This window comes from Sardina pilchardus, chromosome 14 (genome assembly GCF_963854185.1).
Source record: "Sardina pilchardus chromosome 14, fSarPil1.1, whole genome shotgun sequence".
Lineage (NCBI taxonomy): Eukaryota > Metazoa > Chordata > Actinopteri > Clupeiformes > Clupeidae > Sardina > Sardina pilchardus.
The window spans coordinates 21,588,692-21,616,191 of NC_085007.1; the positions used below are offsets into that span (position 1 = coordinate 21,588,692).

Here is a 27,500-nt window from a genome sequence, read left to right on the forward strand (position 1 = left end):
TCTGTTCATTTGAATTGTCAGGTTTTGACAGCAAAAGAGTACCTGGGTGACATTAAGATCAGAGAGACATCTAAGGTGCATTTGAGAGGTCTTCTGTGGTTAAGAGTCTTTTTGACTGTGCAGCTGAGCAAACCCTCCCATTTCCATAGCCGAACAAGTCCCCACAGGCATATACACATAAAACTGCTCACAGTATGGAGGTAAAAACAGAACTTAACAAACCTCTGCAGAGAAAACCCCTGAACCTAAACCTTCATCTGATCACAGAATGGCTTTCATAAACACTAGAAGTCTCTTGAGACTTATTTTCGGCATCATATAAACCAAACCAAAACACAGTGATTAAATAGGCAATAGTCTACACAAAGAAACCAGAGCATACTGTAGCCAGCATGGTTTTGAATTCTCCAAATACAAAGTGCCTTTGGAAAGGGACAATTATCCACAGAGTAAAGAAAAAGGAACTGACTTTCACATGGATGTGCCTTGTGCCTTTCCAGAATGAAAGGGTCAGTGCAAAAGTAAAATATCTCTATGTCATGCCTATTGTGTGTCTTGAAGATTGTGTGTTCTGAAGACTTGCTTTTAAAGTACATAGGGCATTGTCTTTCCATTGAGGATGACTGGGATGTGCAGGAGGCTAGTATGAACTGAACAGGATTAGGGGGCATTGGGGGGTTGAGCTCCCTACTTTATCATATTCTATAATGATGGGGTTGATTATTCTCTCATATTTTGGTTTCTTTGACACACAAGATCAGTGGTTCAATGACAGCAGCATTATGTTTCCTTAAATTAAGTTTAGTTTAGTACACAACACAACACAAATACTTCCCCATATAATGAAAGCAAGTACAGAATACAGATCAAGCAGAAGCAGAAGCGACTGTTCAAAGCAAGTGGCAACGCTCTACCACACATACAGTACATATCGGCAACTGAGGCACACAAGACTGAAGCCATAAGTTAGGTAGAAAACTTGTTCAAAGACAAAGGACAATGCCTCACTCTTCATTAAAACATAAAAGAATAAAGCGCATTATGTTTGGTCGTTGTTGTTTTAGACATGCGCATGGCTCATTTTACCTGTTATCATCTCACGCTTGCCTTCATCCAGGTGCGAAGAAATTACATCCCCCATCCTGATTTTTTTCTGTCCTTCAGTGTCCCAACAGTTCTAAGTAGGCTACAAGTCCGTGAACCAATCCCGTTACTCTTCGGGTGAATGCTGGACACCCGCAACGTATTTCAATGAAACTTCTCCAAATGTCAAATTAGAAATTGGGAAAAGTATCCGGGTTCTCTCCTCCTCGCCTTTAACTTCAACATCCCAAAAAGCGGTAGCCAACTGAAGGTGCCTTCAGAAAAGTGTCCGAAAATTCCAGGTTCGACACGCCGTCTGCTAAAAACTCTGATGAAACACAACTGGCCACGGCGGGGAGGGAGAGACTGCGTTTTGAGTTTCAAACTGGACTAGCTCGATATGGAGTTCAGGTCACACCCTCAAACTTTAGAGTCGCTACAAGACAAACGTGTTCAGTCAAACGCTTCGCTCTGTAGAGGTGTGGCAGGGGAGGACGTCGCCCACAAAATACCCTGTAGGCTAACTCTGCAAGAAAATTGCAGCATCCGATGTATAGACTATAAGCTGCATATGCAAATGTTTCGCTATTGTGTCTCTATTTCCTGTTCAACAGTTTAATATTGTTTGTTGTTCCCCAGTTTAATTCATCACCAGTACAACTGATATAATTGTGTATAGTGTAGCCTTCAAATAGGAAAAACTACACATACAAAATCATGAGCTTCTATTCTGTAAGGCTAGGCATGTAACCCACTGCTTCATGCTGCATGGTGTGGCATGTGGATTATCTATATATCCTATTTAGCTGAGTACTCGTGAATAATGTTGTAATTTGCGAGTCCACAGCTCTGGGTTATGTTATCATATTATGCGTAATTGCGCAGCGGAGCTCGCTCTCATACAAGCCTGTTACAGCTATTCAGTCTCCTGAGGGGCTGCCTGGCAATCGAAGTTGAAGCTACCAGGTGTGACAGAGGTTGGGATGCTGCTGTGTCCTCCTCATCTCAAGTTGTGCGTCTGACACCTGTGCCACTGCCTTCCTCATTGTTCTCTACGAGAAGTTCCCTGACACTCGTCACCACACAAAGTCGCGCAACACAGAACCAACAGCGTTTGACTATTTTTCCCAGACTCAACCATTCGCTATAGCCTGTGCTATTAAAAGCGCTCTGCTGACCTCTTGTGGAAAGAGAGCCTTATTACTTGTTAAGAGTCAAGAGCAATATTGCCTGGTCATATATTCTTGAGTAGCGTTCGTTGACCATATTAACTTACAAAGTGGTAGTGTTTTCTTTATTCAACCGAATGCAAATGACGCTCGGGTTACCGTGAAATTAGCCATAGGCCTACTAAATCTTGCAATGGGTGCAAGAGAGAACACATAGCCTGTGAAGCATCAGAGTTGAGCGCAGTGTTGATTAACACACACACACACACACACACACACACAGACACACACACACACACACACACACACACACACACACACACACCTATAGCCAATCACATGACATAAACCCAACATAAAATCACGTGATAAAATCTATCTGAAAAAACGACTGCAGACTTTCTAGAACAAATTCCACTAACCCTTTCCACATCTGTGACTCAGGATATATTAGAGGGCCCTTCTCCTAAAACAGAAGGTCCTTCCCTTAACTCAACAGAGGTCGATTTACTAACTGATAATGTAATGAATGCACTACACTCAACCCTAGACTCTGTAGCACCACTCAAAAAGAAAACAAGGAAACAAACAAGACACGCTCCATGGTATACATCAGAGACTAAAACCCTTAAGCAAAAAACACGCAAACTAGAGCAAAAGTGGCGCACCACTAAAATGGAAGTGTTTCGCCAAGCATGGAGAGATAGCCTCATCGCTTACAAACAAGCACTTAACAAGGCCAAGTCAGCTTACTATTCCTCACTGATTGAAGAAAATAAAAACAATACAAAATTTCTTTTTAGCACAATCTCACGCTTAACGAAGAGCCATAATGAAGTAAGCCAATCTATTCCTTTAAGCTTAGATAGTAATGATTTTATGAACTTTTTTAATGATAAAATTGAAACAATTAGAGTTAAGATCAACAACCAGTCAGTTTCACCAAATACACATACTCCATTGCCAAATAATAGTGAAAACATAACAGAATCACAGATGCAACCTAGCACAACATTTAATTCATTTACACCTATTGACACATTAGAGCTCACCTCCACAATTTCCTCATCAAAATCTGCAACTAGTCTGCTAGACCCTATTCCCACTCACCTTCTTAAGACCGCCCTCCCCCTCCTCGATAATACGTTACTTCAGATTCTAAATAATTCAATGTTATTAGGACATGTTCCACAGCAGTTTAAGATGTCTGTTATCAAGCCATCACTCAAAAAACCTAGCCTTGACCCTAACATCCTAGCTAACTATAGGCCTATATCTAATCTCCCTTTTATATCAAAAATACTTGAAAAAATAGTATCCAAACAAATTAGCGCCTTCTTACAAACTAACAAAATTCAAGAACTGTACCAATCTGGCTTTAGAGCCCACCACAGTACCGAATCAGCCTTAGTTAAAGTGTTTAATGACCTCCTTATTGCTGCTGATAACGGCTATGCATCAATACTAGTCCTCCTTGACCTCAGTGCTGCTTTTGACACCATAGATCATGACATACTACTCCACAGGCTTGAACATTCCATAGGTATCAAAGACTCTGCACTTGCTTGGTTTAGATCATACCTTACTAACCGCCAACAATTTGTACAGGTCCATAATGAACCATCCTCCCAGACTATGGTTAAATATGGAGTGCCTCAAGGCTCAGTACTAGGGCCCCTATTATTTTCTCTTTATATGCTTCCTCTAGGTTCTATAATTAGAAAACATGGCATTGATTTCCATTCTTATGCAGATGATACACAATTATATATTTCCATAAAGCCCGATGAACCAACCCCGTTAGCCAAACTCAACACATGTCTGAGAGACATAAAAATTTGGATGACTAATAACTTCCTGCTATTGAACTCAGATAAAACAGAAGTTATGGTTTTAGGTCCTAAGAAGACTAGGGATATCCTATCCACATCACAGGTTACATATAGTGATCTCTCACTGACCTCATCCACAAGTGTTAAAAATCTAGGAGTTACAATTGATCAAGAACTTCTACTCAATAGTCACATAAAGCAGATCACAAAAACCTCATTTTTCCATTTAAGGAACATTTCAAAGATAAGGAAGTCCTTATCCTTACCAGACGCTGAAAAATTAATCCACGCTTTTGTCACTTCCAGGCTAGACTATTGTAATGCGCTATACGCCGGCTACAATAATACCTGTCTAAAAAGCCTACAGCTTATACAAAACGCAGCTGCTCGCACACTCACTAGGACCAAAAAATATGAACATATTTCCCCCATCCTAGCATCTCTACATTGGTTACCTGTTAAAAGTCGCATTGACTTCAAAATTCTACTTCTCACATACAAAGCCATAAATGGAAGAGCACCCGAATATATTAAAGATCTTCTAGTCCCATATAATCCACCTAGACCCTTACGATCACAAAATACTGGACTTCTTGTAATTCCAAGAATTTCAAAAACTACAGTAGGAGGCAGAGCCTTTTGTTACCGCGCACCCCTCCTCTGGAATAATCTTCCTCCCTCAATTCGATTAGCAGACACCCTCCCTATTTTTAAGTCTAGACTTAAAACATATCTCTTTAGTGCTTCCTATAGTTAGGTATGGTGCAGTGTGGAACTTCAACCACCTCAGGGTCTTACTGGAACGGACCACCTCTGCTGTGGGCTTGTGTGACTGGTGCCCCAGTCATGCATCCCATGGTGGCTACTGACCACACCTGATCTGGTGCTGACCACCCTCCACCATGCCTTAGTTATGCTGCTTTAGCATTGCGCTGTCATGGACTTCTTATGTGGCATGCCGTACAACTCCTCTTCTCCCCTCTCCCTCTGTCTCTCTCAACTCTCCCTCTTTCCTTCTCTCCCTGTCCTGTCCTCTATAGTGTAGCTTAGGGGGGAGGGTCCCGCGTGCTGTCTGTTGCGCGTGCGGGCATTTGTTCATTCACTGCGCATGCGGGCTTTTGTCCATTTGCGCCGTTTCGGTCATGGGCCTTCCCCGGGTGGGCTTGCGCATCATGTCTGGGCTGCGCGCCTGGGTGGTGTGGCTGGGTGCTCTGGGCCGGTCGGGGTCCGTTCGCGGGTGGCGTTGCTCGTCCGCGGGGGGCCTCCCGTCGCCGTCTGTAGATGGGGGGGGGGGGGTTCGTGTCGGCTCCATTCGCCAGTGGCTCTGCGTGGGCGTATATTGGCGGTCTGGCTGGGGCATGCAGTCTGATCAGATGTGCACGGCTGTGCATTTAGTGGGATGGGGGGGACGGGGGAGGTGGGAATGCTGGGAGTGGATGGCGGAGGGGAGGGCTGTTGCGGCATTGTATTTGGATTGGGCTCGCGGTCCGGGCCTTCTTGGGGTGGTGTTTCTAGAGTGGAAGTCCAATGGTTTTAACGATTTTAATTACATTACACCAATGTCCAATGATTTTAACGTTTTTAATTACACTACATCGCCTCCCTACGCCTCCCGACCCTGTCAACAGGATGACAGGATGACACGTCCAAAGACATGAAGCATTCTGGACTTTTGCTCTGGGGGCGCTGCTTCCGGGGGGCCTGGGCGGCGGGGCGGATCAGACTGTGTGTCCTGGTCGGGCCGTGGTGTGTGTTCGCGTGGTGTTGTGGTTGGGGTGGGGCTGGCGCGGGCCCCGTTCTCTCTGCTCGCGGATGGTGGTGGGGGGTGTCTGCGGATGGGTGGCGCCGCCTGTGGGCGGACTCTGGCTGGCCATGCTCAGCCATGCTGCTCCGACGCGCGGTTCAGGGGTGGTGTGTGGGTTCGCCTGGGGGGGGGGGGGGCATTGGGGGGGGCATTGTGGGTGGGTGGATGTTGCGTGCGTGGTGGGTGGGTGGATGTTTGCATGCGTGGTGGACGATGTGCGGGATGCCTCTTCGGGTTTAACTGGGTAACCTATTCCTACGCACCTGTCCCCACAAAAGAGGTGTGTAAAAGCGTTTTGTAAACCCTCTATAGTATAACCATTTATATCACCATTGATATACTTATTAATACTTAATATGACTTACAGTAATACTAACACACTCTATTTCTCTTCCCTTTCCCCTATACCTCACCTGTGAGGTAAACCATTACCAGCCATCAACCATCTCTGTGCCTGTCCCTCATCACACCTGAAGTCACATCCCTCTGACTGCCCTACCATCGCCATTGCCTTCGCCATCCCTATGACTGCCCTAACATCGCCTGCTGTGGTTCCCTACCCGAATCTTTGGCCCTCGGATCCCAGCGACCCATCACCTTCAGAAATAACTAATGGATTACTAATGGACAATTTATTCCCTACACTGGACTATTTGAACTTTCATTGTCATTGTAACTTTCAAACTACAAATGACTGTACTGTAACTGACCCAAGGCAGATGGGTTGGGCCCTTGAGTCGTGGGTCTGTCTGAGGTTTCTTCCTATATGTATCTCCAATTCTAGGGAGTTTTTCCTTGCCCCTGTTACTCATGGGCTCTCTTTGAATGTCTAACACTCTGTAAAGCGCCTTGAGACATGTGTAATGTATTGGCGCTCTATAAGCGACATTAAATTGAAATTGAAATTGAAATAATTGCAAGGGATGTACAAATTGGATAATTCCAAAAGACCATACAATTTTCAAATAGCCTCCGCATAACAGTACAGGCTAACGTGCCTGTAAATAGTTCGACCAGACTTCCACTATGGGACCCACAAATAAGTGGAACTGAAGGAGAATGAAGCTCTGGGAAAGGGAGGGGCGGATACGCAGTGACGTTGCCTCTCTGGTCGAATCTCCGCAGTAAGACGCGCTGTGAGGTGTGCACCCTCGATCTAGCGGAGACAGGGGTGGACTACAGCGAGGGAGAGAGGGAGGAAAGGAGTGTGAATACGGTCTGTCATTCAGTAGCATCATGGCACCCATCGGATTGAAGGCGGTGGTCGGCGAAAGTAAGAACATTTTATTTTCATTTCATATTCGTGTGCAGTGAACTGGATTATGGTTTCTCTCTTGCTTTAACTAGGGGGATTAATGATGTTGCGCCTTTTCTCACGAGCTAATTATCGCTTATCCGTATATGGCGCGTCCTCCATGGATGGATGCGGTATATGCTTTGCCATTGTGCAACCGCGTTGATCTGGTTACTACAGCAATGACATTTCTCTCGGGGGGATGATATGCGGACATGCAACCTAAATCCCTTACTGCACGTTATCACTGAACATGTATCTCTCCATTGTTCTCTATCATTCACTTCTGAGGCCGCGGACGCAATTTCCTCACGGCTGAAATTTCCAGAGAAGAGACCCTTTAGAAACGCCCATATTCCAGTGGGGTAGTGAAACACTATTTATGCGGTGTTTGGTTGGTAGCACTGAGCTTGGTAGCGTCACTAAATCAATTTATATATAGGCTATAATCTCACATATTCACATGTTGTGCTTGTGATAAGTAAATGTCCAGGTGGACTGGTTTATTGGGGGTATGCAGTTGGACATGATAGATGTTTGGATTGTGGTCTAATAGTATTGCGTCCTGGTGTTTTTATTCTCTGTTTCTGAAAAAGCCTCACCCTGATGATTGATCACTGGGCCAATGCGTTGCGTAAAACACCAATGGGTTGTAACGTTAGCGACCATAAAGTATATATTTGTTGTAATTGGATAGATAAATGCATCCTTATTGTTAGTTGCAGAGCTGTCGTTAATGGCGGAACGAATTTCCCTCGATTATTGGATAAACTCCTACCCTTGCAAACGCGATTTTCCCATTTAAGAATATCAGTTCCCTAACCACTTTCACATGCTGTGACCACTGACCAGCTACTAGGCGGAATATTAGGTTGGTAAAATGTTCCAAATCCGACCGTACGGTGGATTGTTATTAGTGGGTATAAATACCGGGGTACCCTGAAACGGAGGTGGACTGCGGCTGAGGCGCAGCCATCTGCGGGGCACTCAGACGGGAATGACTGCTTCAGCACCCCAACCCTTAGCACCTCTCAGGCTCTGGTGTAGGTTGTATTTCGATGATTACAGGTGCGCGCATTGGCAAAACTGGCCAAATCCGCTATCAGCATTTTCTCCTTTCGCTGACGATATATCAAAATGCTTCTTGTGCCAGGTCCACAGTGTTTCCACAAAAAAAAAGGCAGAATATCAGATACGTGATGTGTGGGGTGTCTGACTCCATATGAAATCTTGGCAAGGACAGAATTGATCACTACAGATAAAGATGCTATTGGGCCTACACGGTGGTCAGGGCCCTTGCAATAACGTAATATCCTTGAAGAGAACGTAGGCTCGGTGCTTATTTTTTTGTATGTTGTACGCTGGCTTATATTTGTTACAATTTACTCGGGTTAACCTGTCTAGTCCCTACAAATAATGTAATTTGCTCAGCTGAGTTTTGTTTTTATTAGAATAACCGGGAAGCTGGTATATCAGGCATTCAGACTAGACGTATAGTTGCAACTTAAACCAAATTAAATTCAAATAAATAACTGAAATAGAACACATAGCCTAAGACTGGGACACCACTCGTAACATCTTGACTGGTTGCGTAATAATATGGGCACATATTATATTGCTATCACAAGTTAAGAATAGGGATGATACGTTGTCTGAGACGATGTGATTATGGGAAAATGTTGCTGCACACTATGGAATAGATTAATAATTCAGTTAAATTGTGACAGACCGGACTGCTCTGAGCCTTCGGAGAGGAAGAGCGACAGGACCTCGCGCCACAAGCACGCACGCACAGCACATCATCCGGAGCCTGCGCGGCATGGGGGATGGGTGGCGTTCCTCTCTCTCTCTCTCTCTCTCTCTCTCTCTCTCTCTGCATCCCTCGCTGAGCATCAGCCGTGAGGCCACGTTGAATTTAGTGTAAAGGAGTCCGAAGATGGTGATGCTCTTTTATCGCCACTGAAGGCGGAATTAATTGACCATTGGTGCTATGAATTATAATAGCATAGACCCTATTTTCAAATGAAAGTCAAATGCAGCACTATTGGTGTACCGTGTTTTTACGCAGCAGTGGTGGACCCCCATCATGCTTCGTCGTGCACATGTTGTAGAAAGATGTGGTGTTGTAATGGCTGCTGTCAAAGATTTGATTGATCTGATGCATTTGAAAAAAATATCTCAGTAGGCATAGTAAGAAACACAAATCGGAAACTGAAATTACTGTGCATTTACCTGTGTAATATCGTCGCATCTGTAGTGGTTTACATTTTATATTTGTTGTACAGTAATTGACGAGTCTGGTCATTGCACAAGTATTTGCCCAGGCCTTATGGACTTCGACTCACTCACTGCACTCTTAAGGGAGGAAATGGATGCTGTTACTGAATTGGTCAAAGATGCTGTATGGTTTTGGTTACAGAATATAGCAGACCATCCTTCCCAGGATAAATGAGATAAGTGAGAAAAAGTAGAGTAGCCTGCTGTTGCCCTGGCTAGTAATCTGCATTTACACACGTTCACAGGCAGGAGTAAGTGGGCCAACAGCGGATCCTCCTGAATGAGTCAGGCACTGTGTGTGTGTGTGTGTGTGTGTGTGTGTGTGTGTGTGTGTGTGTGTGTGCCTGAGAGGCCATTGTCATCAGTCTGACTTTGGGTCTTTGTTTTCGTTTCCTTTTCTTCAGCTCATTGATGTAAATTACATTCATGCGGTTATTTATCTTTTGCTTTGGACCAACCCCAGAGACAAAAATATTAGCATTAACAGGGTAAGAGGCCATTCCAACTAGCACTTGCTTTTCCTCCAACAAGGGGAAAGGATTTTGTATCTCCAAAGTCCAAACCTAGAGAAAAAAAAGATATATTTGATATCATCATGACTCAGGATTTGAAAGACACTTGTGATATTTTTATTATTAGGTTAGTCCTGGTTGCATTGTCTATAGCTGTTTTGACAAGCTGTTGTCTGGACATTTTGGAAAACATACACCTAAACATCTTTACAATCTGAAGGCTGATAGAAGAAAAGATGCTCTGTGAAAAACAGTGCCTCAGGAAGTCTCTTGGGTTCTGTACAGTCTCTGGTTTAAAAGCTTCAACCCGGCATGACCACAGTGGTAAAAAATCATGAAACTTCCAGAGATGCATTCCCTGACTGCGGAATATTCAAAGCTTCAACTTGGTCTGGCTATGGCTGCGATAAAATCTGGAAACTTCTAGAGACTGTCTCCTGACTGCCAATTATTTGGCTGGTGCAAAGCAGCACCTACCTACTGGTTGGGATAGAGTCCTCTACTGTCTGTCAGAAGTTAGCAAGTAGTGCTAACATTGCTCACAGTATCTTTTAAGATTTATCAGATTTACAAAACAACAAGTAACAAATATAACAAATATATACCAAAGCTTTATGACAACTGAAAACATACTACAAAATGGTAAACGCTAGGGTTTGGTTAGTCTTCCATCTTGATCCATCCAGCAAGCCTGCATCAAGTTCTGTTCCTGCCCCACAGTGGCGATTCTAGAGATTTGTAACAAGGGTGGCCCTAGTGGGGCACTGGTTAATTCAAGGGTGGCATCTAGATAAACAGAAACAGGCTCAAGTTGTTAAATCAGCACACATGCATGAGTAAAACCATGCACCAAGCACCATACTCATAAATTGAAGGACAAAGGACAAAGACCTTACTCTCACATCAAATGTCTTTGTAATTGGATAAAATGTCAAATACAGTTTTCAGCTCATTTTCAGCTCTGAACAACACCCGTCCAGAAATTAGGCCATTTGAGCAAAAGTGGAAGTGTGAAATGTTTTTTTGCCAGTGGTTCTTAACTGGTCTGGTTTTGGAACCCATCATTTCACAAGTTCATAAAGTTGTGACCAACTATATATTTAGCATCGAATATGGTGAGGTAGCCTAAGACACGCAAAGTGCCTGGCCTATTTGTGTGGAAAATGCAGATGTTTGGCATTACATTTGTGAAGTCTTTACTATAACTGCTGATATTACCTCAAAGTACTACTCGACAGGTTTGTCTTTGACAGGGGTGCGTTGTTTCCAAGTGGCACTTTAGTTTGGATGGTTTTATGCTCTCATGTGCACCCTACACTGTCTTATTTTGTCCTCAATTTACCTGGGGTGGCCAATTGAATCTCAAGGGTGGCCTGTGCCACCCGGAGACGCCCCTCTGGCTACGCCCCTGCTGCCCCACCTGATATAATGAGAAAATACCCAATAGCAACACCATTTTGCTGGTAGATGGCTAAAATGCCATGTAGTAGTAGCAGCAGGGTAGTCAGAAGTTCAATGGAGGCTGAGGGAACAACAAATCACGTTCAAATGGCATTGCATCACAAAACCTCTGACTGTAAATTTGAATTACAAAATTAATCTCCAGTTTGTGTGTTGTGTAGTGTAGCCTGCACATTATTCTGCCCTAAATCTACACCTACGATTCCTCATTGTGCATCGCTGTTTAAAAATACATGTATAGTGTGTACAGTATAGCACATTTCGCTCTGCCCCATCTGTAGCTGTGCCAGCCCTGAGGTATGGGATTTCTTGCTCATGGTTTGATCACATTCGTCCCATTTTTATTGTCGAACATGCCACATGATACCCTGCTTTGGTTACGGATTTGGACTATTTTTTCCCCATGAATGCAGTCCTATCCACTGTCATTCTGTGTAATTTGATGTTTATTTCTTCATTATTCGTAGGAATAGTGTTTTAATGACTCGGTTGTTTCCATGAAAACCATGAGCTAAAATGGAGGTCGCTGTGTGCAGTCTGCGTTCACATACACCCAGAGCCTTGAATGTGTGTGTGTGTGTGTGTGTGTGTGTGTGTGTGTGTGTGTGTGTGTGTGTGTGTGTGTGTGTGTGTGTGTGTGTGTGTGTGTGTGTGTGTAAAATCACATGTGTGTAAATTCATTCCGTCCACAAGATCAAGCACCTTGGTTTGGACATAAGCACATTCCACTTGTCACCTCTGCTATGAAGACTCCCTCATACATGGAGCAAGATGAGCGGTCCAGTCTAACAAAAGGCTTCGCCATCTCTCCTCTCCTGAAAGACATGCTTTAGCAGCTCTCATCCCTCTCTCCCACGCAGCCGAGGGACTCATAGAGCCTATAGCCACCACAGAAAACATATTTAACCGAGAGGAGACAAAAATAACCAAACTGATATGCCGCCTCATGCTGGAGTCCTCAGTCAGACTTCATTACCGTGTGTGCACTGCATACACACAGGCTGAAGAAAAGATGGCTTCAGAATGGGGTGAGAGAGGGGGGAAATGAGAGAGAGAGAGAGAGAGAGAGGAGAGACGGACGCGGAGGGACATTAGTTATGGGTGGGCTTAATGCGCGGCCCGGCGGGGGATGAAATGGCTCCTCAGAAGTGTGCTAAACACTGTCAGGGTGACAGGCCGCTCTGTCAAGCCGTAATAACCTCAGGACGCCCCCGCCCCTGGAGATGGAGAAGGCCTCCTCCATCCCCCCTCCAGGATTATGTGCATGTTCTCACACGCTCAGACCCACAGAGGCACACACGCATGCATACATACACATACACATCAGCGCATAGTATACACACTCACACACACACACCTTCGCACACACACACACACACACACACACACACACACACGCACACACACATAGCCTACAGTAGGCACATCCTCAGCACACTCACACACAAAGATGCACATACAGTTCATACATGCAGACAAACACACATGCATATCCACCCCAGCGTGTGCAGACTGTGCACTGACATGCACACACATGGGAGGGAATATGATGTAGCAGTTTTGTGGTGGTAGTCAGGGAGGTACAGTATGAAAGCTGGCTCCATTTTATTTGAGTTTGAAATTGAATTAGTGTTGCAGAGCAGAACCACTGACGCAGACTCTGCAAAATCTATCACCCAGCCAGGAAAGGTTTATGTGCCCTGCATGCACAACCAGCAATACTCTTCTCAAAGCAAACAAAACTGCAGGGGCACTGGGCAATCTGTCATCCACATTCGATCAAGGAGGAAAGTGTGCGTGACCCTAAGCAAAGTCAGCAGGACAGATGTAGAACAGAAGAGAGGCACATGTAAAGGTTCACTTAAAACGTACCGAAAAATAGACCCCAATGAAATCCATTATTTGATGTGATCTTCCTAAAGGGTCCCTTGGTGTAGCTGTTAACAGTGCAGCAGATGAGATTGGGGTGGAGACGAATCTCAGTGGCAGAGGTGTGGCCCGGGGCATTTTGGTAATGGCATGTGAGGGTTACTTCCCCCCACGTCTCGTGTCGTCTGGGAGAGGCAGCGGCTACAGCAGTAGCAGCAGCGGCGGCAGCTCTGGCAGTGGCAGGCAATCTGGACGGGCGGCCATGTTTTACTGCCTCGCTGTGGAGATGGAGAAAGCGAGCTAGCTGCAGGGCCCCCGTGGGATGGAGTAAATCAGAGCTGTCGGGGGGATTGGGCTGTTGCCGTCGCCCCGCTCCTCTGTGATGGGACTGGGGCGGAACACCTGCAAAGACCAACGCACACTAATACATGAATAAATACATGGCAGTTATCAGAATCAGAATCAGAATCAGCTTTATTGTTTGCGTAAACAAACAAGGAATTTGACTCCCGTTAATCTGTAGGTTATCTGCAGGTTATGCGAGATGTAGACAGATGTTCAGTTTTGTTCTGAAATTACGGTATTACTATGCATTACGTTGTGGAAGGATTAGATAACTAACACACCCCCATTCATCTTTTCTTTCTTGCTGTCTTTCTGGGTTTGTCCCCTCCTTCTTTCTCTGTCTGTCTCTCTCTCTCTCTATCTTTCTTTCTTGTAATCACCTAGCTACTGGCATTCAATAGATGCTACTGTCAGACATGAGAAGAAAGTGAAATTGTAGGCTACTGATCATGAAACACAATCAGATTAGATCAAAACCTTTTTGCAGTTAGTAGACTATAACATTTTAATGTGAATTACATAACAGTGTAAACAGGAAGGACATTTTCGTTATGCCATTTATGAAGAGCATTTGGAGACCATCAATTTTGCATGGGCTGAACTCCCACACACGGTGAGAGCTAAATTACTGGTTAGATAACGTTCACAATGGAGGCACCAGAAGAAGAGGAGAGGGTGGGTTTGCCGCCTCTTCAGTTTGAGTTTGAGTTCACTCTTGTGAGTCTTTGGCTCTCGGTTCTGTTGTTAAAAGCTGCCCTTGCATTTTCCATGAGATGATCAATGTGTTCATATTGATGTTTTCTGTAATTGTATTAATTGGAATGCACAACTGGATATCCTCAGATTCATTCAATGCATCTGTCATGGACGTTCTTGCGGGCTCTCACTGTGGACGATGATTGGTACTTAGACCTTTAGAATGCTTCATTCACCACCAATGGGAGGCTACACATTCACTGATCATATCCTAGAATGCGTCACCTCTTTCGACATGCACATTAGTGAGGTGTTTTGGTGTTCTGAAGGCCAGATGGTTTCACCAAACCCCCTCCAAGCCCACTAATTGTTCTCTTTGTGAATTCTGATATATTGATTTCCCCTTCTGTTGGCTCCAGTTAACATTAAATGGTTGTGAAGAGCTCACCAGTTGTAAACACAAGGGACTTGTAAGATAAAACACAAAGGATCATAGTCATGTAAGCATGAAGTAATTTAATTTCACGGTGAATTAAATGTATGGCAAATTGATATGTAGACAGTAGAAATGACCCCCCCCCCCACTCACACACACACACACACACAAGTTGTTTTTAAAAACTTGAAAAGTTTGTGACTCTTCCAGCAGTCTCTAATAAGTAGCTGAGATGCCCTCTGATAATAGCGGTCAGGCCCTTTCTGCGGTTGTCCTCAAGCCTGTCCTTCTCACCACACGGCAGTGCCGGCCGGTCAGGGCTAAAGCGAGCAGCGCTGTGTTGTACTTGAGGTGGGCTATAGCTAGCTAGCGTGATGACTCAGCGCGGCGCTCTGAAAGGAAGTAGACACTCTCAGGGCCACACGTCCTTGGACTCTGGGTGACACCGTGCCAGGAGAAGGGTGAGAATGCTACCTATTCAGATGTGCAGCAGCAGCCAGTTAGTGTGCCGTTCAATAGCTCTCTGTGCTGCTGATAAGCACTTGCTGTGTATATGGTTTAATGGCTCTGTGATAATGATATGGGGGAATAATAAAGCCTTATTAACAGAAGCAATTAGCTTAATATGAATGCTATTTACTGAGCAATCTTGCACAGAGGGAAACAATTTGGCTGTGAAAAGTAGTGTCACCAGTAAATAAACACCAGGGAACATATGATTCTGCACTGTAGATACACTATTGACACAATAGATACAGTGATTCATGTTAATTCATGTGAGAGATGACGGAATGTGAGCACGTTCCAGCACATGTTATGGGTGAGGAGGACACAGGAATATGTGCCAGATGGTTGTGAAAATAGATGACTGTCTCTTTAAGAGCTCGTATGGTTGAATATGTGTAGACATGCGTAGAGATGCAGCGAAAGTGGGTCATGAAATCACAAGTGTCAAGCCCAGAAGCGTCCTCATGAAAGAGAAGGGTTAAACAGAATGGTATAGACCTACAGTATGCATGGGGCTGCATGAGCTTATATAGGTGGGGTCGTGTGTGTATGTGTGTGTGTGTCTGTGACTGTGTGAGTGTGTAATGTGTGTGTGCACTACTTCATTTTTTATAAAGGTGTGTATATGTGCGATTTTTTAATCACTCTCACGTTTTAATTCTCAGTGTACATATGCATTTGAAAGATGCTGCTAACGTACATTACCCCACCCCCAATTTTTACATAATATACTGCCATTAATACATAGCATCTTTTTCATGTACTTTTGATGTATTCTGTTTGGGGGGAAAATACATGTAAAATGCATGTTTCATGAAAACATTAACACACAGCATAAGCATGATATAGAATTGACTTAATCTCTGCTAATGCCGTCACCTGATACATCTACACAGTATACATTCTTGATCTAGAATACATTTTCCAGTAGAATAAACAGTGCGGACAAATAATTACTAAACATCTGCTTTACATGTTCACAATAGTAGCCCTTTATTATACTGGAGTGTTGTATGGAACAGCCTCACACCATCGCATGCCTTATACATGCCATGCATGTGTTATGTAATAAAGGAAATGTATTGTCTACTCTCGGCCATGAGCACGAGGGGGAGGGAATGCTAACTGCTAACGTTAACTGTTTTCTGGGGCTGAAGGCTGAGGCGTGGGAGAGAACAGCTGGCCGTTGGGGTCAAACACACCGACTCCCCATTCTGCCAGCTATGGTCCTGCCCCATGACACCCCCCCCCACACACACACACACACACATACACACACACACACACACACACACACAGGCACACACCACCAACTACTGACAGATAGAGCGCCAAAGCTCAGGTGCTGATAAACAAAGTGAAGGTCGAGCACTTGACCAAAATGATTTGCTCATTTAGCCGTCAGTATTCAGACCGCTTCACTCTTTTTCACATTTTGCTATGTTGCACCTTTAGCATTGTGATGCATTTGCAAACTCATAAACAAATTGTCCTTCATCAGTCTGCATTCACAATACTGTATAATGACAAAGCGAAAACATAATCACAACATTTTCACTTTTTTCAGACCCTCTGCTCTGACACTTGAAATGTAGCTCAGTCTGCTCTGACGTTTAAAATTTAGCTCTGGCTCCTCCCATCTCTCTTGGTCAACATTGAGGTGATTCTAGACCTTGACAGGAACCCATTCCTTAAATTAATTCTTCATCTCAATAGATTGGATACTGACTGTGCAGCGTTACCCTTACTCGAACCCAATCAAACAATTCTGGAAATACTTCAGCTGTTCCTTTTAAATAGATTTTCCAAAACAATCTGAACATTTTGTCTTTCCTTTGTCATAATTGGGTATTAGAATGTGTGGATGAAGGAAAATCCATTGAAATGATTTATCATAAGGCTGCAACATAGTGAAATGTGAAAAACGTGAAGGAGTCTAAAGAATGTCCCAATGCACTGCATGAGATTCAAAGATTCATGTAACTGCTTCATGGAGATCTAGGGTTCGTGGTTATATTGCATTTGAATGCACATGTTTGTTTCGCTCTTCAGAACCAACAGAAATAAACATAGAGAGGAACATCTTCATATAGAGAATATGCTGTAGCTGGAGTCTTCATCTGGAGAGATTCACAAAATATATGAGAGAGAAACATTGTGAGAGTATGCTGTAGTTGGAGTCTTCATGTGAAACATTGTGAGAACATGTTGTAGCTGGAGTCTTCATTTGTTGACATTCACATATTAATCTATGACTCAGTAGAGCAGCAGGGCATCGGACTGCCTCTTAGGTGATGGGCAAAGTGTCCTCCTTTCTGAGCTGTATTGATCGGGATGGGATTTATAACCGATTTCCTCTGAGGAGGCCGCACAGGAAGGGGGGAGGGATAGTAGAAATGCAAAACTCCTGCAAATATCTGACTGCAGGGAGTTAAATCTTCCGTGTTAAATCTTGACGGCGCATGCCGAAACCAGACTGGCTCAAAAGGGCAGGCACAGCAGGATGTCCGTTACAGCAGGATGACCTTTAACCCCTAGCTCTTCCTGCTTTGGTCTAGGCCTGTGTGAGGTGTGTTTTTCCAATAAGAATAGTAATTAAGGTTTGTAGTCAAGATCAGCATTGTGCTGTACTCACGTTGTACTTGTTTTTGTATGCCTCTTAATGTTCTGCTATCGAACAATTGCTTCGAAGGACCATGTGTGACAGATGTGGTGTTTCACAGGGCATTGAGCTGTGGTAGGTCAGTGTACTTTAAATGTACTGTATGACTGCAGATACACAATGTCACATACACAAAAAAAAGAACCTGACCTGGGATTACTTTGACTCAGTTAGCAGCAGCTACTGTACGCAATGGCATGATAAGTATGCATGATAAATGTAAATATTGCAATAGATATATAGATATGTGTTGTCTTATTATTATGATAGATTTTCGGCAACTGCAAACCATATAAACAAGGTGCAGTCACTTAACAAAGATAGTGAAGAAGATTTCCATTTTAATTTGATTGTAATGCAAGTTCCTTCAGGCAAAGACGTTTATTTTTTTCATTTAACAGTCAATATTCCCGAGATAATCTCTGCTATACGGTACTTATTTATAAAGGAAATGAGGAACCTTGATAGAGATGCTGAGTTATTAAATTGATGTTTTATTAGTTTACCAGTGAATCTGTTTACCAGTATCTGCTCTGCCAAATGCAAAGACATACAGAGATATGCAACGCTATAGGGAGTTTATATATTTTCATTGGCTGGAGCACTTGCCAGATAGTGCACAACAAAGCTTATAGCTCAAAGCAAACCATGACTCAGCACAAATGAAAAACAAACAAACCTAAAAAGGTAATGTGATCCAGTCTCCTGCAATTCTCAATGAAACAGCATACTGTTTTACTATTGGCCCTGAGAAGAATATGTATCGTTGTTATCATCCATTTGCCCTGAATGACCTTCCTGTCTGGAAGCACTGCTTCCTTCCCCAGGTGCTCCTAGGCTTTGCCCTGGGTCCTCTGAGAAGTCCTGGGATTTGTCATTAACAAACATCCTTGTGTAAAGATCCTTTTCCTTTTACCATGACAACAACTGTGGATCGCACCATTTTAAAACAGCCCCCTCCCCCGCCTGACTGCAGGTATTGTGAGATGGTACACTCTGTCGGTTTAAAGCATTCGGTTTGTTGGCTCTTAGATGAGGTGAAGAAGGAATTGTGTTCTTGTGTTCTGATGGATGACAATCCTATCAAAGAGGATCTAAACAGTATGACTTTAACATAGGTAGACTACAGTTTGAATAATATGTTATAATTTAGGAATCCGGTCGATGGTGTCACCATGTTATTTGGAAAACTGATCCTGACACCCTCATTATTGACAGGTCATAGTGTCAGAAAGTGACAGAGACACAATGAGTGTTGTACATTTAATCCAGAAAGGACAGCAGTGCCTGATGGCATCACCAGTGACATTGCTCTTTTGCTGACATTTCTGATCCACTCGATTTGCACTCTGTACTGTTGCCTGACCAGTGCTTCAGTGGAACAGGCACCTTGCCTCTGGGTCTTTAATTCCTGTGTGCTGCTGTTAGACAGGGCCTCTGTCTGGAGACCATGCATTCAGATTGACAAGATTTCTGATTACTCATCCTCGAGGCAGTGCTTCATCTCATCATCATCATCCTCATCCTCATCCTCATCCTCATCATCGCCATCTGAAGTCTGACCATGCTTCAGTAGATATACAAAATGGAGGTAACAGAAATGCAGTACATTGTAAAGGCTGCATTGAAATGATACAATATTGGTCAAGGTTGATGTATTGTCCTAGAGTGCCATATTTAAATAACATACTCTACCCTATTGGCCTATATGCGTGAGGACAGTACAGGCACGTAGAGCCAAAAGCCAATGGGGAATATGTATGTAGATGAAATGAACAGTCTGGTCATGACCTTGAGGTCAGAGAGAGGTACTTGATATGCAGAGCGCATTCACCTAGATTACATTCACGCCATATATGGAGGTGGGAGGGGCTGTGGGACTGCACTATGCTGCTGATGAATGTTCTCTTGGAGGGTGATGGGTATTGTAATGCAACATGATGTATGGGAGAATGTATGCGTGAGAGATATGGGACAAGGACCCCAAGGACTGAGAAGTAGGTGGGTCATTTTTCCCCCATGGAGATGTTATGATTTGCATTGTGCCGTGTTACGCATCCTTGATGATAAACCTTTATACAATTTTCACAAGTAGGTGGATTAAATCATTTGTATCCTGTTCGTTTCATTCATAGCTGGGTTTCTGTGCACACAGTCTAATGCACTTATTATGATGATGAAATACAAAGAGAAAGCAAACTGGGTTGTCCTCAGGGTTGTCGACTGCCCTCAAATGCGATAGCAAATTGTATGCTTTTTGAAAACATGGGCCCTGTAGCTGTTGAGAGGGTTTGATTGAAGGGCAACAGATTTGCATTGCCTGAGCCCATCTGTCTTCATGTCAGGGATATGACACTGACTGGTGATCATTTAGCAGGTAACTCTCCTCCCTCTCCTTCTCTCGCTGTCATCACACAACAGTTCAATGAGGAAGAAGACAAACAATAAAGCGCTGAATTGCCTCTGTAATCTCTGCAACTCACTCCAACACGGTCTGCGTATTTGAACAGAGATAATCCATCTGTGGCCCAACGCTTCCAGATGTTGTTGGGCTCAGAGGGGCTTAGGGTTGGGGCTAGTGATATCAAATGTCAAACAGCAAACCAATTCTGCTGTAATCACATTTATCCCAGTGCTATTGACAGATGGCTAGCACAGTGATCAAGCTAATAACGGTTAGCATGTGTGAAAAACACAGGATTATCAGACAAGATCCCAAGAGGATTATTTTGATCCTGCCTGTCAGTTTGCCGTAGTCCCTGAATGGATTCAAAGATCGAGATATTCCATCAGTTAATAATATATTGTTAAATCTATACTGAACAATTTAGACTTTAGAGAGAGTGACTTATGATCTATTGTTTATTTATTTTTTTTATTTGGGGCGCTGAATGTGGAGTCTGTGGCTATGGTTTCCTTTAGTTCTTCTGTATGATTGAATTGCTGAATAATCGTATGACTGACTGACTGCAGTGGTGACAGACGAAACACACACCAATAGAATCCAACACTCACACACACACACACACACACACGCACGCGCGCGCACACACACACACACACACTTTTTTTTGTTAAAGACTGCCCTGGGGCTGTGGTAGTCCATGGCTGGATGATTTCCATTTTTGGCATCATAAACTCTTATGACTTTATGCTCCATTTCTGCACCCTTCAGAATGGCCAGGCTCTGAAGCTGCCCACACATGCTAAATTAGCCTCTTTTCTGATCACGTTCATAAAGGAAATGGCTCATATTGGTTTGCTGCTGAAAGAACTTGCAAGACAAATATAATCAGCTTTTTTTCTTTGTGGCCTCAAATGCAAGAGGCACAAGAGCACTTGACCTTTGTGAGATGTTTTAAGGGCTTTGGAGCTAGGCAACACACACACACACACACACACACACACACACACACACACACACACACATACATTTCCAGGATCATGTACTGTAAATAGCATTGGATCAGTGACACAAAGTGAGCGCTATCAAACAAGCAATCTAAATGCATCTGACAATCTGCTAACATGACACTGGAACGATATGGTATTGCGAATGCTCTGTGTCCTGCTGTAGGGTTTAGATGCTTTCATGTCAGACAAACTACAGAAGGCAAAAGTAAAGAAAAAGACAGACAAACCCAACTGAAGGGAGGGAGGCCTATTGTTTGTTGAAAATAATGTTGAAAATGAATTACACAAAAGTGCGTATGTGTTGCATCACACAAGCAAATCCCAAATGATAGACAACTGTGTGTGGGCGAGTGATCATCAAACAGTCATGGTGTATGGGAAAATAGCAAAGTTTCAAAAGGTTGCTGACACGTTGTCAGACAGAATGGAAGCCAGTGTGTATCCCTGGCATCACTGCCAACCCCTCTCTCTGCTAATCCACATTAGTGTCTGTGCCAGTGGGCACAGCCAGGTGGATCAGGTGTCGGTGAGTGGGGGGGTTGGGTGGGTGGCATAGAGTGGGCACCCTCCGGCCAAAGAGAGAGGTTGGTGACAGGGCTGGCATTCAGTCAGGACTGCGGGATAGAATGTAGCGGCTAGTGAGCTAGCGGAAATTGTGGGAATTATGTGGGTTATGTTTTGAGCCTTTTGAGTGAACTTTGTGCCTGTGCGCGTGCATGTTAGCAAGAATTCATTCTTCTCATATTCTGCAGTAAATCCATCCATATGGAAGCAAGCTGCTTCCTGTAAAACCGGAAGATGAATGTTATGCTGTGCATAAAACAATGGCTCGATTTGAGTCAGCAGTTGTATGGCCGTGTTATAGGGCATTTTTCAACAGCAGTGTTTTCCTTGTGCGTGGGTGCACCCACTGCTTATTTTGAAGCATGCACCAAACCTACTTAAAAACCCTTAGGCCTATTGAACCGATATTGCTAATAAATTGCTTACATTAACCATAGCCTATGTTGTGTGGTTGTTATGCTCATATGTCTCGTTTTTTCCTTCACAGAGATTATGAATGATGTCATCAAGAAGGTGAAGAAGAAGGGAGAATGGAAGGTAAGTGGATTGTTCCAGACCAGTTTTCTCAGAGGGTCTTAATTGTGTCCTAAAAAGCCTGTTATGATAATTTGATTTCCATGCTGACCCAGATGTGAGTAATGAGATAGAACACCTATCTTCTCCTTAGTGTCTGCTTCCCCACATGGGACTTGTTTGACAGGGAAACTGGTGTTGTTGTCTGGGTGCTGGCAGGCAAAAGTGCTCTTTAAGATGCAATGTTTGACAGATTATTTTTGATGTAAAGAATGGGTAACAGTAGAGAAGGGTCTCTTTTTAGTTTCTATTTTGATTCCCAAATACCACATTTGTTTGCGCTTGCTAATAGTTATAACTACATAATTGGGCTATATCTTTACATTTATTTGTTTGGTCTATGTTCCGTATTTCAATTGTCCAGCTGGTGCTTCCTATATTTCTGCAATGGTTGACAATGAAGTGTGTTGACAAGGTTTTTGATGCTGAAGGGTTGATGTAAATGGTTTTTGTGACTATTTCATCATCGGTTGATGGAGGGTTGAAACTCTCGATGAATGTTTTTTGTGCTGTTCCAAATGATTTCAGTGTTAGCTAACAGGCTAGTTTTGCTAGGGACTGCAATAACTTGATCATGAAACAAACAGGATGTTTGAGCCATCTTTAAACATAAAACTGGATGGATGGTAAGAGTTTCCAACACCATGAGCTAAAAACTCAGCTATTCTACAGTGACACACAAAGCCAGAGCTGGTAGATCAAGCTCTGCATGTAATGCCAACATGGTTCCTGTGGTTCACCATTCACTACACATTTGTTATTGCCATCTTCAACCAGAGGTGGAAAACTCCAGCTTCAGAAAGTAAAAGTCCAATTATGGGTGCCTCTCATTCGGCTTTTATCCTCCCTCACTCCTCGGGCCTCGATCCTCACTGATCTACTGTACATAAAGAATGATGGGGCGACAACAATGGGATAGTCTATCAAGTTTTAGTTATAGATCAGTGGGAACGCCCCTCGAGGATCGAGCATCGAGGATTGAGGAGAGATGTTGAGAGGCACCCCATGTATTACCATCTCTGCACTTAGCACAGGTGATCTCATCAATTAGCTGCTTTCCCTGGCTGAAGAGTTGTGCTAATTAGAATCAGATGGTTGAAGTGAATGGTTGACATGTGGCAGGACTTTTACCTGCTGAATCTGGACTTTTCCACCTTTGTCTTCAACACATGGATAGCAGTTACTGGCTAGTAGATGGCTAAATAGCTAATAGCATTAGTAACATGTATTATCCAGTGCTCCCTCTCTGGGTCTGTGTCTTGTATGACCAAAGTATTCTCCCTGCCTCTTCAGGCACTCATTGTGGACCAGCTCAGCATGAGGATGCTGTCTTCCTGCTGCAAGATGACGGACATCATGTCAGAAGGCATCACTAGTACGTTGAGAGTTCTGTTGGGACACGGTGGTTTTGCATTGCTTTCTGTTCTGTTCTGTTCTGTTCTGTTCTGATGATATTATTACGTATTGATCACAAAAATATGAAGCATAATCCTTTACATCTCTCTCTCTCTCTCTCTATCTCTCTCTCTCTCCATCTATATCCGTAGTTGTTGAAGATATAAATAAGAGGCGAGAGCCTCTTCCCTCACTTGAGGCCATTTATCTGATTACTCCTACTGAGAAGGTACCCTCACACCACACACACACACACCCGGACACATACACACAGACAGGCACACGCAGGCACACACATGTTCCTGTTTCACACTTGGCTCAGCGTTTGGGAAAGCAATATTAGCAGAAATAGCCCATGTTCAGCGGCCTGAGCCAATGAGTTAGCAGTGTGTTCACACAGCACACACCGGCCATATGTCACACACAATGCAGAATGCGGCAGTGTCGACAAACATGCTATTGACACAGCCTACGCAAACATCCCTCAATCCCTCTTTCCTGTGGACCATTGTTGCTGCTATTATTGCTGCAGCACCCACACACACACACACACACACACACACACACACACAGATACACACTCTAAAGAAAACAGATAGGAAGACTCAAAGAGACATGCACCACACAGAGACACACACACACACACACACACACACACACACACACACAAAAGCTCTAATTCTCTTTTTTCTCTCCTCTCATCTCCAGTCTGTTGCGACTCTAGTTGGTGACTTCAGAGATGCTCATTCAGCCAAGTACAAAGCAGCTCATGTGTTCTTCACTGACTGTGAGTAGCAGAGAGCACTTCACTGGAGAGCCCTGTATGCAGCATGACATAATATCCACACACACACACACACACACACACACATACCCACACATACCCACACACACACGCACACACACACACACACACACACACACACACACACACACACACACACACACACACACACACACACGCAAGCACACACTCACACATACACACTCGCATGCATCCATGCACGCGTGCACGCACGCACGGACGCACACACGCACATACACACACACCACCATTCACTCTGAGATCGTATAAAGATAATCAAGGCTTTTCTATTTAGTGTTAAGTGTAACATATTGAGGTGAAATATTGCATAATTTAGTAGCATTTATATTGTATTATATTGCTTATGGTATATGGTATTAAAGATATTTTTTCTTTGCATTGTTTTTGCTCTGAATCATCTACATGAGCCAAAGAAATGTCGTTGTAAATGTCATGTGTGGTGAGTTGTTTATTTCTCTGTCGTGCACCTCACTCTGACCCCTGCATCTGTGTCCCACTTCCAGCCTGCCCTGACCCCATATTTAACGACTTGGTGAAGAGCCGCGCCTCCAAGTCCATCAAGACGCTGACGGAGATCAACATCGCCTTCTTACCTTATGAGTCTCAGGTACACGGCCAGACCGGAGAGAAGAGAGAGAGAGAGGGAGGGGATAAGAAGATGAAGAGACAGAGAGAGAGAGAGAGAGATTACAACGTGAATGAGAGAGGATGATGAAGAGAGAAGAGAACAAGGAGGATGGAGGGATAGAAGGGACACTAAGGAAAAGCAGGAGTGTGTGTGTGTGTGTGTGTATGTATGTGTGTGAAAGAGAGAGAGAGATAGAGAGTGAGAGAGAGAGAGTGTGTGAGAGATAGAGAGAGAGAGAGAGTGAGAAAGAGAGAGATAGAGAGTGAAAGAGAGAGAGAGAGAGTGAGGGACGGTGAGAGAGAGGGTAAAGGGGCCTAAAGGTGGGACAGAGACTACAGTGAGACACAGAAAATTCCAGAAATAGAAGCAAGAGGCAGTGATAGGGGGAGGGGATTGGCTGGAGGACATGGTGGGCGGGGACAGTTAGCTGAGTAAACACAGGTAGCAGCATCTCCTGAGTCACAGTCCCCAGACACACACACACACACACACACACACACACACACACACACTCACTCTCTCTCTCTCTCTCTCTCTCTCTCTCTCTCTCTGTCTCTCTCTCCCTTTCTCTGTATCTCTCTCAGTCTCTCTCTTTCCTTGTGCTTTACCCACGGACTGTTCTAGAAGCGAGCCGGTTGCGCGCTGCCTGGCCAGCAATCCTTTGCTCATCCTGTCCTCTACGATTAACTCAGAGGAGTCAGAGGAGTTTGGCTTCTGGCGAGATGCTGCAGCTCGCTCCACACTGGGAAAAAAAGGGGAAGGGGGGGCAAACACACACAGATAAAGCTCCGCCTTGCTATTGGCTGTCAGGGCATCTACACAACGCGAGGCAGCCAATGGGAACAGGGCAGGAGAGCGCCTAGGTGTGGAGAGAGGAACCCATCTGCTGAGCAGAAGGGCAGTCATGTGACCTTGGACAGATGGGGGCAACAGTGAGAGATGCTGAGAGAGAGAGGGAGAGGGAGGGAGAGGAGGAGAGAGAAAGAGAGGGAGGGAGGGAGAGGAGAGAGAGAGAGATGAAAAGGGATGGACAAAAGAAAGAAATGGAGAGGATAGAAGACTGAGAGAGAGAGAAGAGGAGAGGAGAGGGAAGACTGTGTCAGTGTGCATTTGTATTGTTAGTGATGAACTGCATGTGACGCTGCCCTCAGAGAATGTGAATCGTGTATCTGTCAGTGTGTGTGTGTGTCTGTGCATAAACCTTTGTAGATGTCACTGTGTCTGTGTGTACCTCTATGTGTACTGTACTGTATGTGTATGTGTGTGTACGTTTATGTGTGGGTGTGCCAGTGGAGGACACTTTCTCCAGACAGTTCCACAAGAGAGGCCATGTCACACACACACACACACACACACACACACACACACACACACACACACACACACATGCGCAGTGGGGAGAGGGATGGGGAGGGGGAGGGGCCACTGACAGAGAGAAGGGTGACTTCCATAACAGAGATTCAAACAGACACAAGTGGAGGATGCCATATACCCCAACAGTGACACACACACACACACACACACACACACGCGTCTACACACTCCAAACAGCACTGGCTCACTCTGCGTTCTCTATCACTGAGGAGGACCGGCTGTAATGTAATGCAGCCACTGCAGCAGTGAGAGGAGACTGGCAGCCACACTGTCACCTCCCTGCAGGGCACCCAGACATGCAGCGCTCACGACAAACAGGAAGTGCTCCCCAGGGGCCCGTACTGTCTCTCTAGTTTACAACATGACAAGTCTTTTTCAGGGATTTCATGTCATTTATCATCCTGAAAGCATGAATTCATGATTCTCTTTCTCTCTCTCTCTCTGTTTCTCTCTCCTTGTGCGTGTGTGTACACATATGTCTTTGTGTGTGTGTGTGTGTGTGTGTGTGTGTGTGTGTGTGTGTGTGTGTGGGGTGTGGCTGTGCAGGTGTACTCTCTAGACAACGCTGATGCCTTCCAGAGCTTCTACAGCCCCCATAAGACCCAGCTGAAGAACTCAGTGATGGAGCGCCTGGCCGAGCAGATCGCCACTCTGTGTGCCACACTCAAGGAGTACCCCGCCGTGCGATACCGAGGGTGAGAGGCAGGGGGCAGTGTGGGAAGGGAGGGTGGGCTGTTGTTGGTTGTAACTCTCAGAAACGCACCTTAGAATTGGAGGCA

General features: G+C 44.4%; 2 protein-coding genes across 3 annotated transcripts in view; one reads left to right on the forward strand and one right to left on the reverse strand.

Moving 5' to 3' along the window:
* Positions 1 to 1,614, reverse strand: part of niban2a (niban apoptosis regulator 2a) — a 40,027-nt gene extending 38,413 nt beyond the window's left edge. The window contains exon 1 of the mRNA XM_062555078.1: positions 1,087 to 1,614. Within this exon, the coding sequence (XP_062411062.1) occupies positions 1,087 to 1,141 (55 nt within the window). The 5' untranslated portion in view covers positions 1,142 to 1,614. The remainder of the gene's footprint in view (positions 1 to 1,086) is intronic.
* A 5,327-nt stretch (positions 1,615 to 6,941) lies between these two features.
* stxbp1a (syntaxin binding protein 1a) overlaps positions 6,942 to 27,500 on the forward strand; it is a 35,483-nt gene continuing 14,924 nt past the window's right edge. Inside the window, exons 1-7 of one of the 2 annotated variants that reach the window (XM_062554647.1) lie at positions 6,942 to 7,161; positions 22,413 to 22,462; positions 23,792 to 23,873; positions 24,046 to 24,122; positions 24,602 to 24,680; positions 25,223 to 25,326; positions 27,268 to 27,416. In XM_062554647.1, the coding sequence (XP_062410631.1) occupies positions 7,125 to 7,161; positions 22,413 to 22,462; positions 23,792 to 23,873; positions 24,046 to 24,122; positions 24,602 to 24,680; positions 25,223 to 25,326; positions 27,268 to 27,416 (578 nt within the window). In that variant the 5' untranslated portion in view covers positions 6,942 to 7,124. The remainder of the gene's footprint in view (positions 7,162 to 22,412; positions 22,463 to 23,791; positions 23,874 to 24,045; positions 24,123 to 24,601; positions 24,681 to 25,222; positions 25,327 to 27,267; positions 27,417 to 27,500) is intronic. The other variant, XM_062554648.1, reaches the window with a different exon arrangement.